At 29.3% G+C, this 15,971-nt stretch overlaps 1 protein-coding gene across 3 annotated transcripts in view; it reads left to right on the top strand.

Moving 5' to 3' along the window:
- Positions 1-12,945: 12,945 nt before the first annotated feature.
- Positions 12,946-15,971, top strand: part of LOC120073823 (kinesin-like protein KIN-7K, chloroplastic) — a 50,761-nt gene continuing 47,735 nt past the window's right edge. The window contains exons 1-5 of one of the 3 annotated variants that reach the window (XM_090311762.1): positions 12,946-13,152; positions 13,305-13,412; positions 14,028-14,293; positions 14,386-14,483; positions 15,583-15,672. In XM_090311762.1, coding sequence (XP_090167888.1) covers positions 14,046-14,293; positions 14,386-14,483; positions 15,583-15,672 — 436 coding nt within the window. In that variant the 5' untranslated portion in view covers positions 12,946-13,152; positions 13,305-13,412; positions 14,028-14,045. Of the gene's footprint in view, positions 13,188-13,304; positions 13,413-14,027; positions 14,294-14,385; positions 14,484-15,582; positions 15,673-15,971 lie in introns of all 3 variants that reach the window. The other 2 variants (XM_039026689.2, XM_090311763.1) reach the window with 2 other exon arrangements.

The raw sequence follows: 15,971 nt of genomic DNA, 5'->3' as shown, positions 1-15,971 counted from the left end.
AATTGAGTTAAATAAAGAGAGTTTAACGTACTTGATTTGGTTACTTGAATAGAAAACTTAATTACACTTGAATTTAGATGTCATTTATTATGAATATTAAAAATCAAGATCCAGATTTGAGTATAAATAGTGGTAATATCTTTCCTCAAGTCATACATCTTCAATAGTGTATATATATATATATAATATATATATATATATATATATATTATATATATATATATATATATCTTATCTTTCTCTCATTAACTCTTTAATAGCAATTGATCAAAAGAAGATTATTTTTAGTTGTGGAGCTTTGAGCTCAACCTTTCAGTGCATAGTGGTTTGAGTTACTCAATGTTTCAATTGGGTTGTTGTATCTTTGAGGGGACATGCCAGATGAATATCTATTACACCGGTGGTCGATATAAAGAGATACAACACACACTGCATAGGTCTTGAATCTCCTTAAAGAGATTGATATATTCGCGCCTCAACCTAATTGTTAACGTATTTGTTTTCTCAATATCAACTTCATTTTCCTCTGTTATTTGAAAAATTCCCCCATCAGGAATCAAAGTATTATTTAAACTTTGTATGTTACTTAAAAGATTGTGGACAATTTTTTAACTTGAACATAACTTAATTAATTAAGATGTTCCTCTTGGACCAAAAAATCGCAGTTTAAGTTAAAATGAACTTAATTCAACGATAATTGACACGATTTTTCTTTATAAAATTTAAAAATTTGATATCCATTCTCGTTGTTTATTGTAATAATTTAAAAAAAAAAAAAAAAAAAAAAAAAAAAAAAAAAAAAAGATTCAAAATGAACCTCAAAATAGGAGAAGGAAAAAAAAGATGGTAAACAATTTGATGCCTTATTAAATGACAAAAGGAATGAAATTCGAACAACGTCCACTCGGCACACTCCTTTTGGCTGAGATTGTCCAACTTCACGTGACACTTGTGAGCTTGCCGTTAAATATTCAATTTCAATGGTAGGAAACTAAAAGGAAAGTTCTTATAAATAAATAAAAAAATACCAAAAATATTTACCTTTTATAATAAAATGTACTTGTGAAACTTTTTGCTATAAAGTATAAATAATTTTAAATATTTTTTTATATTTAAAAAGATCCCGTAGATAAATGTTACTATCTTCGTTTTAAATTTGAAATGGTGTTGCAATTTTTACTCCCTAATAATCGTTATATAATGTATTTTCATATACTTTCAATAAATTATAAAACATATGTATGTATGAAGTAAAACTGATGAGATTTAAAAAAAAATGATATTATATATAAATATTTAATTTGTGCTTGTGCATTAATCGAACATAAATTTACGCAGAATTTGATATTACTAAAATTAGCGAGTTTACGTAGATTTTCACGTTGCTTTTTTTTAAAAAAAATAAAATAATATATGAATGAATTGAATGCTATTAGATGGTACAAATTGCAATATTTAACCAACTATATACTAAAATTTGATGAAATTAAAATTTTAAAGTGAAAATTGATAATAAATTTTGTGTATAAAATACAATTTTTCCATTGTTTTTAAATTTTTAAATATAATTTAAATTTTATTTTCACAATATTAGATTATAATGTATCAATAAAATTTTAGTAGTTACTAAATGTTAAATCTATTAGTGTTACTTTTGTTTGTCCAGAGATGAGAAGGTTAAACTATGAAATTTTGAAAAATACATATTGATCAACATCTTATAAAATATCTTTGTATTAATTGAATTGAAGATGTACCATTTATTTTTCTAAAAACCTAGATAGTTTACTCATAAATATACTCAAAAGTTATTATAATCGCAATTTTTTTTAGGCGTATTTGGATTGACTTTTTAGTTACAGTCGGTTAAATGTACTTTGCCTAAGAGTGTGTTTGGATCAATTTTTCACGTGTTTAATTATTTTTTTTAAATATCATTTTAGTAAAATTTGTAATACTTGACAACCATTCAAAATGATTTTTTTAAAAAAAATATATTACTTGATTAATGTCAAATTTTAATATCGTGATATTAGTTTTGAAAATAATCTCATGATTAAGCTTCCAGTTAAATAAATATTAAAATACTACCACTTAATTTTATCGACAAAACATGAAAGAGAGATTGAATTTAAACTAAAATTAAACATAAGATAGTTGGAGTCATAACGAAAGGATATTCTTAGGAAATTGAGTTGATTTTATCTCGAAAAATTGTGTTTTAATTTAAATTTAAAAACAAACATTTTATTAGAGGTCTATTTATTGCTTTTTTCATATGTCATTATGTCTTAAAATAATAAATGAAACTTTATGATCATCAAGAAAATTTGACACAAAAACTTGTTCAATACAATTTGGGGGAAAAAAACAGTTTCTATCGTTAAATTTGAGTGTTGTATCATAAATAAAACTATTAAATCAATTATTGTATTAAACATTTGTCAAGTATATCCATTTAAATTTTCGTTCAAATTTCGTTTGAGAAAATTCGAATGAGAATTGTATAAATTAAACTTTTAAATTAAGATAGATAAATCAAATGAGAATATTTTTAAGGTTATCATTGAAAATCAACAACAAACTTCTTTAAATATCGGATCAATAAAATGGACAATTAAAATTGATATAGGAATGACTTAAAAAAAAAAAAATCTAACATTCAATAGTTTAAATTGATATAATTATTAATTCATGTTCTTAACAATTACAACTCCAAAGTTTGTTCTTTTTAATTAACATTGTTTTTTCTTTTTCTCTAATCAAATAAATTTTCATTTTCGATAACTATATTAGGAGAGCATACTATAATTTCATTAATAAACGGATAATAAATAATAAAGAACAATTTGTTTTGAACAATAGATGTCTTTCACATTCAACTATAACAATGAATAATCAATTATAATTTTTTAACATCAGTTCTAGAAAAGCGCACTTCTATATTAAAAAAATGGATTTGAAAAAATATTTGGAAAAACAAAGATTGTCGAGTAGTATTGAAAGAAGGGAATTGAACCTATAACTTTGAAATTCATAGTATAATTTTTATGTTAATTAGGCTATGCTCATTATGACAATACATACTCGAAAGTTGAAGAATATAAATTGACATTTGTGCTTAAATTTGTTTTCTTGCTTTCGCACATAGTAGAATCATTGTAAAGACAATTTTATCAAACCAATTCCATCTAGTGACAATAATTCTTCACGCGTGTTGTACATAGTTTGGCCCAATACTACATAAAGCAAGTCTAGTTCACAATATTCCACCATGATCTTCTTCAACTCAATAAAGGGTTAGAGTTATATCTTCGCTACTCACAAAATGCTCGTCTCCACTAGAATGTGATTGACTAAAACTCAATTGACATAAAGTATGTATCTTCGATAAAAAAATAATAATTAAGGTCCAAATCTGTACGTATTGAACTCAAATAATGATGATGATGATAACAAAAACAACAAAATAAAATAAATAAAACTTCAGTTCATCACAAGATTTTTATTATCGTTATGGAATCTACGATCTTTTTGGTCATACCTATCAAATAATATCACATAACCTCTCGCCTCCATAATTCATAATTTGAAATTTGGTTGTACACCTAGATATCAATAATTCTTCCCAAGCAACCAACTAACACAACTTTAAAAATTGCATTATGAATAGATTGATGGTTTTTTTTTTTTTTTTTTTTTTTTTTTTTTGTGAGTGTGTGTGAGACAATATAGAAGATAGGGAATCAAACCTTTAAATTCAAAGTTGGCATAGCATGTTTTGTACTAGGTTAAGTTATATGTTTATTTTGACATATAAACCGATTATTTGAAGATTGTTTTTCATTGTCAATATAAGATATCAATTGGTAACATATTTTTTTGACTAAAATGTTCATTCTCACCTACTGAATGCCTTGCATGTGTTATCTCACATAAGGAATATGGAAGTTATGCGTTCCTAGATCTATAAATAAGAATAAATTCCTACATATAAAAGAGGTAGGAAAGTAATTAGTTAAAATACATAAAATAACTCGATGGCTTTGATCAATTTATAATGTTTTGTATATGATCTTTGTATTCTGTTCTCCTCAAAATGATAAAATTGATTCTCCCTTTGTTCGTAGACATAGTTAACACATTGTTAATGAACCATGTAAATTTGTACTTTTATTTTTCATGTCCCGTCATAACATCACCAAAGCTCAATTCATTTATATTTTCACATTTGTCATGTTGCAATTCTCACGTTTGCAGGTTGTTCAAAAATTTCTAATAACGATCATATATATATATGATCATATGTCATAAATATATGAAAGAAGTAAATTTTTTTTTTTTTAAAAAAAAAGTAATATGTATACTTGTAAAAAAATGAATAGAAAATATATAGGGGCAATTGCAACTTTAATAAAAGATAAATTGAAAATTGGGCACTTGTCTCTAGATTTTGCTTTTTTTGAAAACATGACAAAAAACTTCCGCCTAACAATTTGATTGTTATATGATTTTTATGTGATTGTTATCTGATTTGTAAGTGATTGTTATGTGATTATCACACCTGCAATTACAAAAAAGTTGAAGTCATGACTTTGATTTCTTAAAATGTATTTGTCATACAATGCAATTTTCTAAATATATAAAACATCAAACAATTATTAGGATAAAATATATACATACAAAATACATGGAAGGTTCTAAGCCACCGGACATCTGTCATATAGGTCAAAACTGCTGGTCTATGGGGTTGGGTTGCCAACTCCATTATTTGCATAGTTTATTTGTTTATTCTTTTTTTTCTAAATATATTAAATTCAAACATACAGAAAAAAATATATATATATATATATACAAATATTCTCATTCCGCCCCCTTTGATTTCTGAAGTCCCACTTCTCCGACTAGAAAATTCAGAAAATGTCATCAAATAAGTAAGTTCTAAATAAATGCATTAAATAAAATGGTTAAGGTTAGGTTAAATTATTATTTAATTTAGTCATTTAAAATTAATTTTCATAAAAAAATAATATTTTTTAAAAGCTACTTATAAATAGTTCGCAAAGAGACTAAATCTTTTGGAAAAACATCAACAACAAACTTAAATTTAGTGAAAGTATATGAATTAAAATTAGACATTTAAAAATATATAGATAAAAATAAACGAAACTCAAAATATGAGGATCAAAATAGTATTTTAACTATAAAATTACATACTCTTTTTATTTCAGTTAAATTACTATTTCAATCCACCTGAAATTTATTCTAGTCTTTTTTTCGTTATAATTTTAAAATTTTTGTTATGATCATTATTTGTTTTGGCTGGCTCTAAAAAAAATTGTGCATAAAAAAAGGTGGGTTTTATTCTACTTGTTCTTTTAAAGAACAATCGATAATTTTAAATCTACCATTTTTATGTTACGTGAAAAAGTTGGAACGTTCTTAGGCACTTAATTATCAAAATTAAACGAATGCATGTACATAATTAATAGTATGTTTTCAAGTGTTTAATTTAAAAATTAAGTCATTTTAAAAAAAAAAATGTTTGACAATCATTCAAAATAGTTTTTAAACTGTATTTTCAATAGTTTTTTTTTGTCGAAAGTGTTTAAATAAAAATGAGTTTTTTGAAAAACATTTTTTCTCAAGTCATTCCAATTGGGCTCTAAAAATATTGCCCGTTAGTAAAATATGGTTTTGATTTCATTTTTTTAAAAAAAATTCTAGTACAACAAATAGGGTTGGAAGTTTCTTAAAAAAAGTAGTATTATCACTTACGTTATAGTTGAGTTATGCTCACTTTAGATATTATATTTTTTTTTAATAATTTTAAGCGTGTTTACATAATTATATATAGCACTTAATATATAGTTGTAAAAAAAAATATCATTATAAGAAAACTATTGTGAACTTGAGAGTACAACAGAAACACAAATACCAGTAAAGAATATAATATTAAAATAAATATAATATAATAATAAAATAAATAAAACAACAAAAGATGAATTTCTCCACTTTCTCCAATCTTTTTGGTTTGATCACCCATATATGTCTTCCAAAACCCACCAAATGTCACTATTTATAGGCAATTTGGCAATTATGAGGTGGATTACATGGACACCGATAGTGTGTAATCTTGAGACACATGGACAATACATAGATAATGGGTTAGTGACACATGGCCAATTGGCACTAATAATGGGCATATATATTACACCTAATTTAACATATTTATAATAATTCCCTTTAAATGCCCATCATATATGAAATATGTCTCGTTAAAACCTCACTAAGAAAAAACTCATGGGGAAAAAATCCTAGTGAAGGAAAAAAAGCACATATTTCATATAATTTGATACTATTAAAAAGAATACAATATATTTACTCCCCCTCATGGAAACATCACTTGAGATCTCCGAGTTTCCGCATTCCAATGTTGTGTACCAAAATTTCAAAGGTTGCAGTTGGTAATGATTTTGCAAATAAGTCTGTCAGGTTATCCTTCTAACAAATTTGTTGTACAGTGATGTCAACATTTTCTTCAAGATCATGAGTATAAAAAAGCTTCGGTGAAATATGTTTTGTTCTATTTCCTTTAATATATCCTCATTTGATTTGAGATATGCATGTTGTGTTGTCTTCGTATAATATCATCGAAGATTTTTACTAGAAGACAAACTACATGTTCCACGAATGTGATGTGTTATTGATCTTAGCCATACACATTCTCGACTAACCTCGTGAATTGCAAAAATTTTAGCATGATTTGAGGAAGTGGCTATTATGGTATGTTTTACTGATCGCCATGATATAGCAGTTCTTCCACATGTGAACAGATATTCCATGTCGATCTTTCCTCGGAGATAATGGAGTATATGCTTAATTCCATTCCATCGTCTTTTTGTCGGAGACGAACTATATCTTGCTAATAAATTTACTGAAAATGCAACATCTGGTCTTGTATTATTAGCAAGATACATAAGTGCACCAATTGCACTAAGATGTGGAGAAGTTATTCATTATCATCTTGAGGTCGAAATATATCTTTCTTCACTTCTAGTGAACGAACTTCCATTTGCATATTTAATGGATGTGCTTTGTCCATATAGAACATTTTCAAAACTTTTTCTGTATAGGTTGATTGATGAACAAATATTCCATTTGTTAAATGCTCAATTTGCAAACCAAGGCAAAATTTTATTCTTCCAAGATATTTAATCTCAAATACGTTCTTAAGATATTCTATTGCTTTTGAAAGCTCTCTAAAAGTTCCAATTATATTTAAATCATCAACATATACAGTTATAATAACAAATCCTAACCGTGAATTCTTTATAAAATACACGGACATATTGGATTATTTTGATATCATTCTTTCAACAAATATCCACTCAGGTAATTATACCACATTTGTCTTGATTGTTTCAGTCCATATAGCAATTTCTATAACTGTATTGAATATAATTTCCAGGAATTTGATTTATATGTTTTAGGTATCTTAAATCATTTTGGGATTCTCATATAAATATCATTACCAAGAGATACATATAAATATGTTGTGATTACATCCATAAGATGCATGTCCAGATTTTCAACACAGTTAGACCGATTAAATATCTTAGTGTAACTGTGGAGAATATGTCTCCTCATAATCAATACCAAGTATTTGTGAGAAAACTTGTGCAACTAGTCCTGCTTTATATCTTGTGACCACATTATTTTTATTTTTTTCCGCACAAATATTCACTGTATCCCACAGTTTTGACACCTCCTGATGCTCAGACTACTGGTAAAAAAACCCGACGTTTTGAAAGTGAGTTTAATTTTGCCTCGATTGCTTCTTTCTACTAAAGCCAATATTTCTTATGTCGACATTCTTCAATAGATTTTGGTTCAGAATTCTCATTTTTAGATATAATATTAAGAGCAACATTATACGCAAAAATGTTGTCAACAATTACATGAGTTCGATTCCATCTTTTTCTTGTCATGACATAGTTTACTGAAATCTCATTATTATCTTTATGTATTCCACTTTTCTCATTAGTCACGTCATGAATTTCTTCTTGGATATTTACATCCTCAACCAAGTCCTATTGGCTATTAATTATTTTTCTTTTTCGAGAATTTTTATCTTTGGAACTCACTAGTCTGCCACGCTTCTGCCGTGTTCCAGACTCATTAGTAACAACTTGTTGTGTTGGGATATCAATTTTCGATGAAACATTTGCAGTTGGTATATATTACTTTCTTTGCATCTATAAATGCATATTGTTATTGGTTTGCTATATTTTGCAAATGAATTATCTTCTGGACTTTAATTTCACATTGATCTGTATGAGATTTTAAATGAGACAATAACGATGCATTTCATGTAATTTATTTTTCCAATTTCTTAATTCCTCCCCCTAATGTTGGAAAATTTGTCTCATTAAAATGACAATCAGCAAATCTGCAGTAAATACATCACTCGTCAAGGGTTCGAGATATTTAATAATTGATAGGGAATCACATCCAACATATATTCCTAACCTCTTTTAGGGACCCATCTTAGTGCACTGTGGTGGAGCAATTGGAACATATACTGCACATCTAAAAATTCTCAGATGGGAAATCTTTGGCTTATGATCATAAGCTAATTGTAATGATGAGTACTTGTGATAAGTTACTGGCCTAACGCGTACACGTGACGCTGCATGCAAAACAACATGTCCCCATATAGACGAAGAAAACTCATGAGTAATGGTCTTGCAATTAATTGCAAAGGTTTTATAAATGATTATACTAAATCATTTTGCGTATGAACATGAGTTATAGGATGTTCAACATTTATCCAATTGATATACAATAATATCAAAAGTTTGGGATGTAAATTCATCGGCATTATCAAAATGAATGGTCTTAATTATATAATCAGAAAATTGTGCTCTTAACTTAAGTATTTGAACAAGTAATATTGCAATTACAATATTTCGACTTGATAATAAGCACACGTGTGACCATCTGCTGGATGCGTCTATTAATACCATAAAATATTTGAATGGTCTACTTGCTGGGTTAATAGGTCCACATATATTACCATGGATTCATTCTAAAAATGTAGGTGATCCAATCTCCACTTTAACTGGTGATGGTTTAATGATTAGTTTGTATGTTCATTTGAATTCTCAATAGTTATTCTCATCATTATAGACCCTGAATGACCTAATCTGTTATGTCAAATTGTAAATATGTATGGATTCATGAACTTTAGGTTCATTGTTGCATATGTTTCAATTACTCGTATATGAGTATAATATAATCCAGAAGATAAAGCAAACAACTCTTCCAATATACGTTTTTCATATGAGACGGTAGATATGATATAAAAATACTCTATATTATTCTTTCTATTAGTCTCAATGTGATAACGATTGCAACATATATCTTTAAATCTAAGTAGATTTCTCTTTGATTGACTAGAGAACAATGCATTGTCAATTGTAAAATTTGTTTCTCTAGGCAAAATAATATTTGTTTTTCCAAACCCTTCAATTAGGTTTGCAGAACTTGACATTATATTGACTTTTGCTTCTAGCATTATCAGTTTGGAAAAATATTTCCTACTTGTAAGTATTGTATATGTAGTTGTACTGTCTGCTAGACATAGATCTTCTTTACTCATTTTTGAGTCACCCAACATACGAGAATGATCCAAGTTTCTTCATTAAAAGAAAATAATTACAACAAGAAAAACAACATTTGGAATATACAAATGTTAACGTATACTGAAAGGAAAAAACATGAAAATTAATTAAAAAAAACATTAAGTCTAGATATTTTCAAAGTCAAAGGAAATACTTGATGTTCCATCAATTCTGCCGATTTTCTCTTTAGGAGATTCAAATAAGTCAACCACATCTAAATTTTTCATATTTGATGGGGTAAAATATGTCATTATTCTGGTATACAAAATTTTCTTCCACATCTTTCTTTCTCTCTCTCTCCTTTTTTTTTGTGATGCTTGATAAAGATCAACTAAGTGTTTTGACGTGCGACAGGTACGTGACCAATGACCAGTCATTCCATATCAGAAGTATTTATTTTCAACACTTTTTGAACTCTTATCTTGTGGAGTTTTTACTCGGTGATCATCATTTTGTATGGTTCTTTTGAAATTTGAATGATTGGAACGACCACCACAGAAATAATAATCATTTATTCCTCTGCACAGCCATGACCTCAGCCACGATCACGACTTTGACCATGATTATTATTAAAATTCACAACATTCACTCTAGGGAATGGTGTCGTTCCGGTTGGTCGAGATTCATGATTTTCATTAATAACTCGTTATTTTATTCGGCCACGAGAAGCATGAAATTAGTTCAGAATATTATTTAAAACCTTTCTCTCAATATTACTATTACAGAAGTATATTAGAGATATGAAATGTAGAAAATTTCTTCTCTAACATATTATCACCAGTCATTTTCTCTCTGTATAACAATAGTTTCGAGCTGATTCTAAATAATGTAGGGTTGTAATCATTTATTGATTTAAAATCTTGTAGCCTGAAATGTATCAACTCATAACGAGCTTTGAGAAGAATAATTGTTTTTTTTATGAGCACGCCTCTCTTTCAGATTTTTTCACAAGATATGAGGATATTTTATTGTAAGATACTTCATTTTCAGTCTCTTGTGAAGACGACAACGAAGAAAAATCATAGCCTTTGCTTTGTCCGACTGGATGTCGTATTTCCTTCTTTAATAGTCTTTCCAAGATTCATAGCATCCAGTTGGATTTCGGCATCAAGTACCCATGATAAATAATTACTGCCTTTAATATCAAGGACGATAAATTCTAAATCCGTGAGATTTTTCACGGCAATATTATCATAAAATATTGTATTTATATTTCCTTTTTTTTTTTCTGATTGCAACAAATACTGAATCATCTTTCGCCCTCCTTGGTGCTCGCCAAGATGCCAGCATGTGATTGGTGCATGATCCCTATCGCTTCATCACCTAATAGACACCTTAACAGAAATTTTCCCAATTATTCTGGCCGGAACTTGTACGCAACACTTGTACGGGGGTGCATGCATAAAGGTGAAAATAACCCTATTTAGGGAGTGCAATAGAGAACCTGAGATTCGATGCGAACAATCAGTTGAAGGAGCGACAAGCCTGTTTATCCAATTAGTTTTTCTCCGTGGTACTCAAATTTTATTTGTGAGAGCTCCTATTCACTATCTTTTTTATTTCTTTTTCGCAACCGGGCGGACCTGATGATCTGCAGAAGGCTCCACGGGAAGCTGCTGCGCGACCTCTAGCGCGATTATCTTAGTCAAGGGATCGGCCCCGCCTAAGGCGGGTGAAAAGTAAAGAAGGATTGATGGTATGAACCGATATGCTCCATCCACTAATCTGCTCAGGAGGTGGCCAGATGATTGTTATGTTAGAAATTTAATAAATATTAAATATGAAAAATAACATTAAATTTATTATTATAACGAAGAGGAAAACACTAACATACCTTTAGGACCTATCTTTAGCGAGGAAAACAATAGGAGCTCGTGCTGATAACGTGTTGTGAACTTAAGGAGCATAATGGGAATATGAATACCAATAAAACATAATATTAAAATAAAATAATATAATAATAATAATAAAATAGAAACATATTAAAATAAATAAAATAACAAAAGATGAATTTCTCCACTTTCTCCAATCTTTTTTGATTGATTACCAATATGTGTGTCTTCCAAAACCCACAAAATGCCACTATTTATAGGCAATTTGGTAAGTAAGAGGTGGATTACATGGACACTAATAGTGTATAATCTTGAAATATGTGGACAACACATAAGATAATAGATAAGTGACACATGACCAATAGATACTAATAATGAACATTATTACAGTTAATTTAACATATTTATAATACAAAGTTTTTTTTTTTTTTTTTTTTTTTTTTTTTTTTTTTTTTTTTTTTGCCTTTTTCACCTTTTTGGTAGATTTTAACCACGAAACCCTTCCCATTTTATAAAGTGCTTTTAATAAAGTCAACTATTTTAGTATATATATTTTTTAATCATAAATTTGGAAGAAAGAGTGATTTATGATTTAAATAATTTAGAATTACTTCAAAAAAAAAAAAAAAAAAAAGGCCAAAGATACTTCTTTACATGAAGTCAGAATTTCAAATTTTCCAATGTCCACGCGTTGGTGTAATAAATATGTTAAAATATTATTCTAGTCCAAATACTTCGAAATTTGTTCAATTTTAACCCTTATATTCATAATATTAAATTTCCATCGATATTTATACGTTTCTAGGAGTTTGACATTAACCTAAAAGGTGAATCGATATTTTTACTGTATTTTAGAAAAAATTATGAAATTAAAAAAATTAAACAATAAAATATTATTAATGTAAATATAACATAAATAATAGACATGTTAAATTGTTTAAAAATAATCCAATGTTTATTTATTAATTTAACTTTATCTTTTTTTTTTGAATTTTATGTTTCTATATTTTTTTCTAGAAATATCTATTGAAATTGATAATTTATCGATATTTCTATCAAAGTTTTCTTAAAAATAAGACATCGATATTTTTTTTTGTCAAAATCGACATTTTAAACCTTACCTACACTATAAATTGTCTAATTTTAGTAATATTACTTTCAACAAATCTTAAATTTATTTTACTATAAATTTTAAAAACATATCTACATATATTGTATTATCTAGCCTAAAATTTGTTATTATTATTAAACCAATTACAAAAATGAATGAACATAACTCAACCATCGAACAAACTTTTAAGTATAAAGAGTAAAAATGATATTTAAAAAAATGAAATATAAAATAGGAAGGCTAAAAAAGTAATTTTACCATGTAAAAATGGGACAGTGAGAATAAATCACACACTCTTTTCCAACAACTCTTTCTTACACAGTGCCACTATAGACATAGACTTGTTTGACGCCATTTTCTTTTTTTCTACCTTTTTGTTTTTCCTTTTCCCTCTCTTACTTTTCCATTTCTCTCTCTCTATATCTATGCCTGAAATTGCAAGTTTATGAGTTTCCTTTTCTCTCTTTAAAGTTGGATTGGGAATGCGGTTTGTCTTTGATGGAGGGCATCGCTTCCAAGGCAAGTAAGGAAAGCTACGATTACAATTAACAAATTCTAGTATGTTTCTTTAATCTCCCTCTCTTTTTACTGATGCATGATAATGATGACTTTGATTATGATTTATTTGCTTTATTTGTTGGTTGATTAATTTACTCTTTACTTCCTCACTCTTAGATCTGTGTTTCCCACTGTTCGAAGAAGATCCCCCTGTTCAATTTCCTCCTTTTTGTTTGAAAAGCTCGGTTCTGCCTGCAATGCTCCTCTGATTTAGCTTTGTTCCAGGTATTTTACTTTCTTGAATCTTATCCATTTGGGTTTGGCAGAAATGGGTTGGGGTCCAAAGGGGAAAAGGGTACTGCTCTGATTGAGCTTCAGGAGAAAGTAGTGGAGAATTCGACTTTGAACAGCGTTTTAGCTGCTTTTCTTTCTTCAACGTTTGAGGAATTTTGGACTTTTTCTTCTTCTTTGCTTCGGAGTTGCTGAGAAATGTTGACTGAGGTTTGAGAAACGGAGGACTGGTTTAATTCAACCCTTACTGGTGGGGTTTTGAAGTTCGGTGAGCGTGAAATTTGGCTTTGCAATGAGAACCCACGTATGCAAATTTTCGTTGAAGTTTTTTAGTAACCGAAAATGGGGGGTTACAGTTCTTTATTGAGTACATTACTTATTCTAGTCAACTGATTCAATTTTAGACTGTTCGCAAAGTTATTACATGTTCTCAACATGCTGAAGGATGGCCTTGAATTAGGAATTTATGATCCCCATTTTTGTTGCTAATTACCCTACTAGGTTTTCTCTCCATCTGACCCTACGTTTAAGGAAGTGCAATTCTTAGGATACTGAGATACCAAAATTGTTCCTAGAAGATATTTGATGCTGTTCTACATCACTTTTTAGGATCCATTGGAAGTGATAATGGCATCCAGACAAGGTCCAAAGTCAAAAAAATTGGGTCCTGTTAGTACAAGGGTTGCCAAATCGCCGTCATCTTCTACTACCTCATCATCAAAACAGTACCTGGAAACTTCTATTGATGGGCAGAGCTCTCCTGCATCTTCTTCAGCTCGAAGTAAGCCACAGTATTTTTACTCAGAAAATGTGCACTTAGATGTGGAAAGATCCAAAGAAAATGTCACAGTCACGGTTCGCTTTCGTCCGCTCAGGTGCATTTTGTTTTTACAAATTTATGTATAGCTTCAACGAGTAGGTTTCCTGCCCAAGTTCTAATGAACGTGACTGTTTTATCTTTGAGAAGTCCGAGGGAGATTCGTCAAGGAGAGGATATTGCATGGTATGCAGATGGTGAAACAATTGTGCGGAATGAGCATAATCCGACTACAGCATATGCTTACGGTAATTTTTTGAAGTGTATTTGATGCCTTCTGATGTAAGACATTTGTACTTGATTGAAATAAAAAGATTGCAATAATAACTTATTAGTTTGCTCACCTCTTAGATTAAAAGATGTATCACCAAATATGCATGAATCATACCTCTAGGCCCTATTAATGGAGAAAAATGATATTGGTGTTACTGCAAATAATTCTTCATTTGTTGAGTTAAAGGCCACAGTGATGAAATGTCTCAAGAGTTAAGCCTACACTTCTATTCTATATTCCTTCATCTAATGCGATTATCCTTCTGATCGTGCTATTAAATTGTCAAAATTGCATGTTAAAATCTAAAGTTTAAGTTTTATTGGTATTTGTACTTGTACTTAATGTTTTATATGCCATTGCATATCATATTCAGTATTTAGATTCGTTTTATTTTAAAAAGCCCTCTTGGATGCGCACCTAGGCTCAAAGCGCAGGTTTGGCACCTCGCCTTTCAAGGCGAGACTCACAAAATAAGGCGCGCCTTTTGTGGAACCTCAAAGCTTAGTACCCTGGGCCTTGGGGGATTTTTCATTATTTTTAAAAAATAGTAATAATTAGGGTTTTTCATTCTTTATTAACTAAATCAGATTTACTAAGGTTAAATGCAAACTTTCTTATGTTTTAGGGGTCTTTTTTATTTTAAAAGGAAATAAGTCACTTTATTATTAAAAATGAGACAAATGCTCAAAGTATAAGAGGATTATACAAAGAGCATACAACAAGAGGCCTAAGGATCAGGAGACGCACCCGAACATCTCAACTAGGGGTCTTTTTCTTCATTGGACCTTGTGTTTTGGGGTTCTTTTGCGCTTTGCGCTTAAGCCCCATAAGACTATTGCACTTTATTGCCCCTTGAGCTTTAAAAAACACTGTTTCACTCTTCTTTTACCCTCATTTTTTGTATCTTATTTGGTAAGGCGTCCAAATAGTTATGCAAGGTGTATTAATTATTTTTGTGATTACTTTTAAATTTGTAATCAATTTATCTGTTGGAAGAGATCATGGTTCTAATTTTGTTATCATGTCAAAAGTAGTGTTGTCTCACCCAAAAATATTTTTCTTCATGCTTTTAGATCGAGTTTTTGGTCCTACAACAACTACTCGTCATGTCTATGATATTGCCGCTCAACATGTTGTTAGTGGTGCTATGGAGGGCGTTAATGGTAAGTAGTACTGGTATTTGATTTGGTAATATTTTGCATCAAAGTTAAGTTTGAGTGAATAGTTTGCGTCATATCTTGATAATTAATTGATTTATTAAGTTCTTTCTAGTTACAATAGTTGCCCTCATTTTGCTTTGTTTTAAACATGAAAAGCGAGAAGGATACATTGTGATGAAGGACCAGTAGAGTAAGAGTAAAAAAAAAAAAGGGCTTGCCTTTGGACCTTAGTAACAGCTGAACTTCTGATTACTTAAAGCTGCAACCATAAGTTCAACATCCCCACCGGCGCCCCCCCTCCC

The sequence above is a fragment of the Benincasa hispida genome, chromosome 3 (genome assembly GCF_027475165.1).
Source record: "Benincasa hispida cultivar pf3 chromosome 3, pf3_genome.v1.1, whole genome shotgun sequence".
In the NCBI taxonomy this organism is placed as follows: domain Eukaryota; kingdom Viridiplantae; phylum Streptophyta; class Magnoliopsida; order Cucurbitales; family Cucurbitaceae; genus Benincasa; species Benincasa hispida.
Note: the sequence above shows the minus strand (reverse complement) of the source record. Positions and strands in the feature narration are given on the sequence as shown.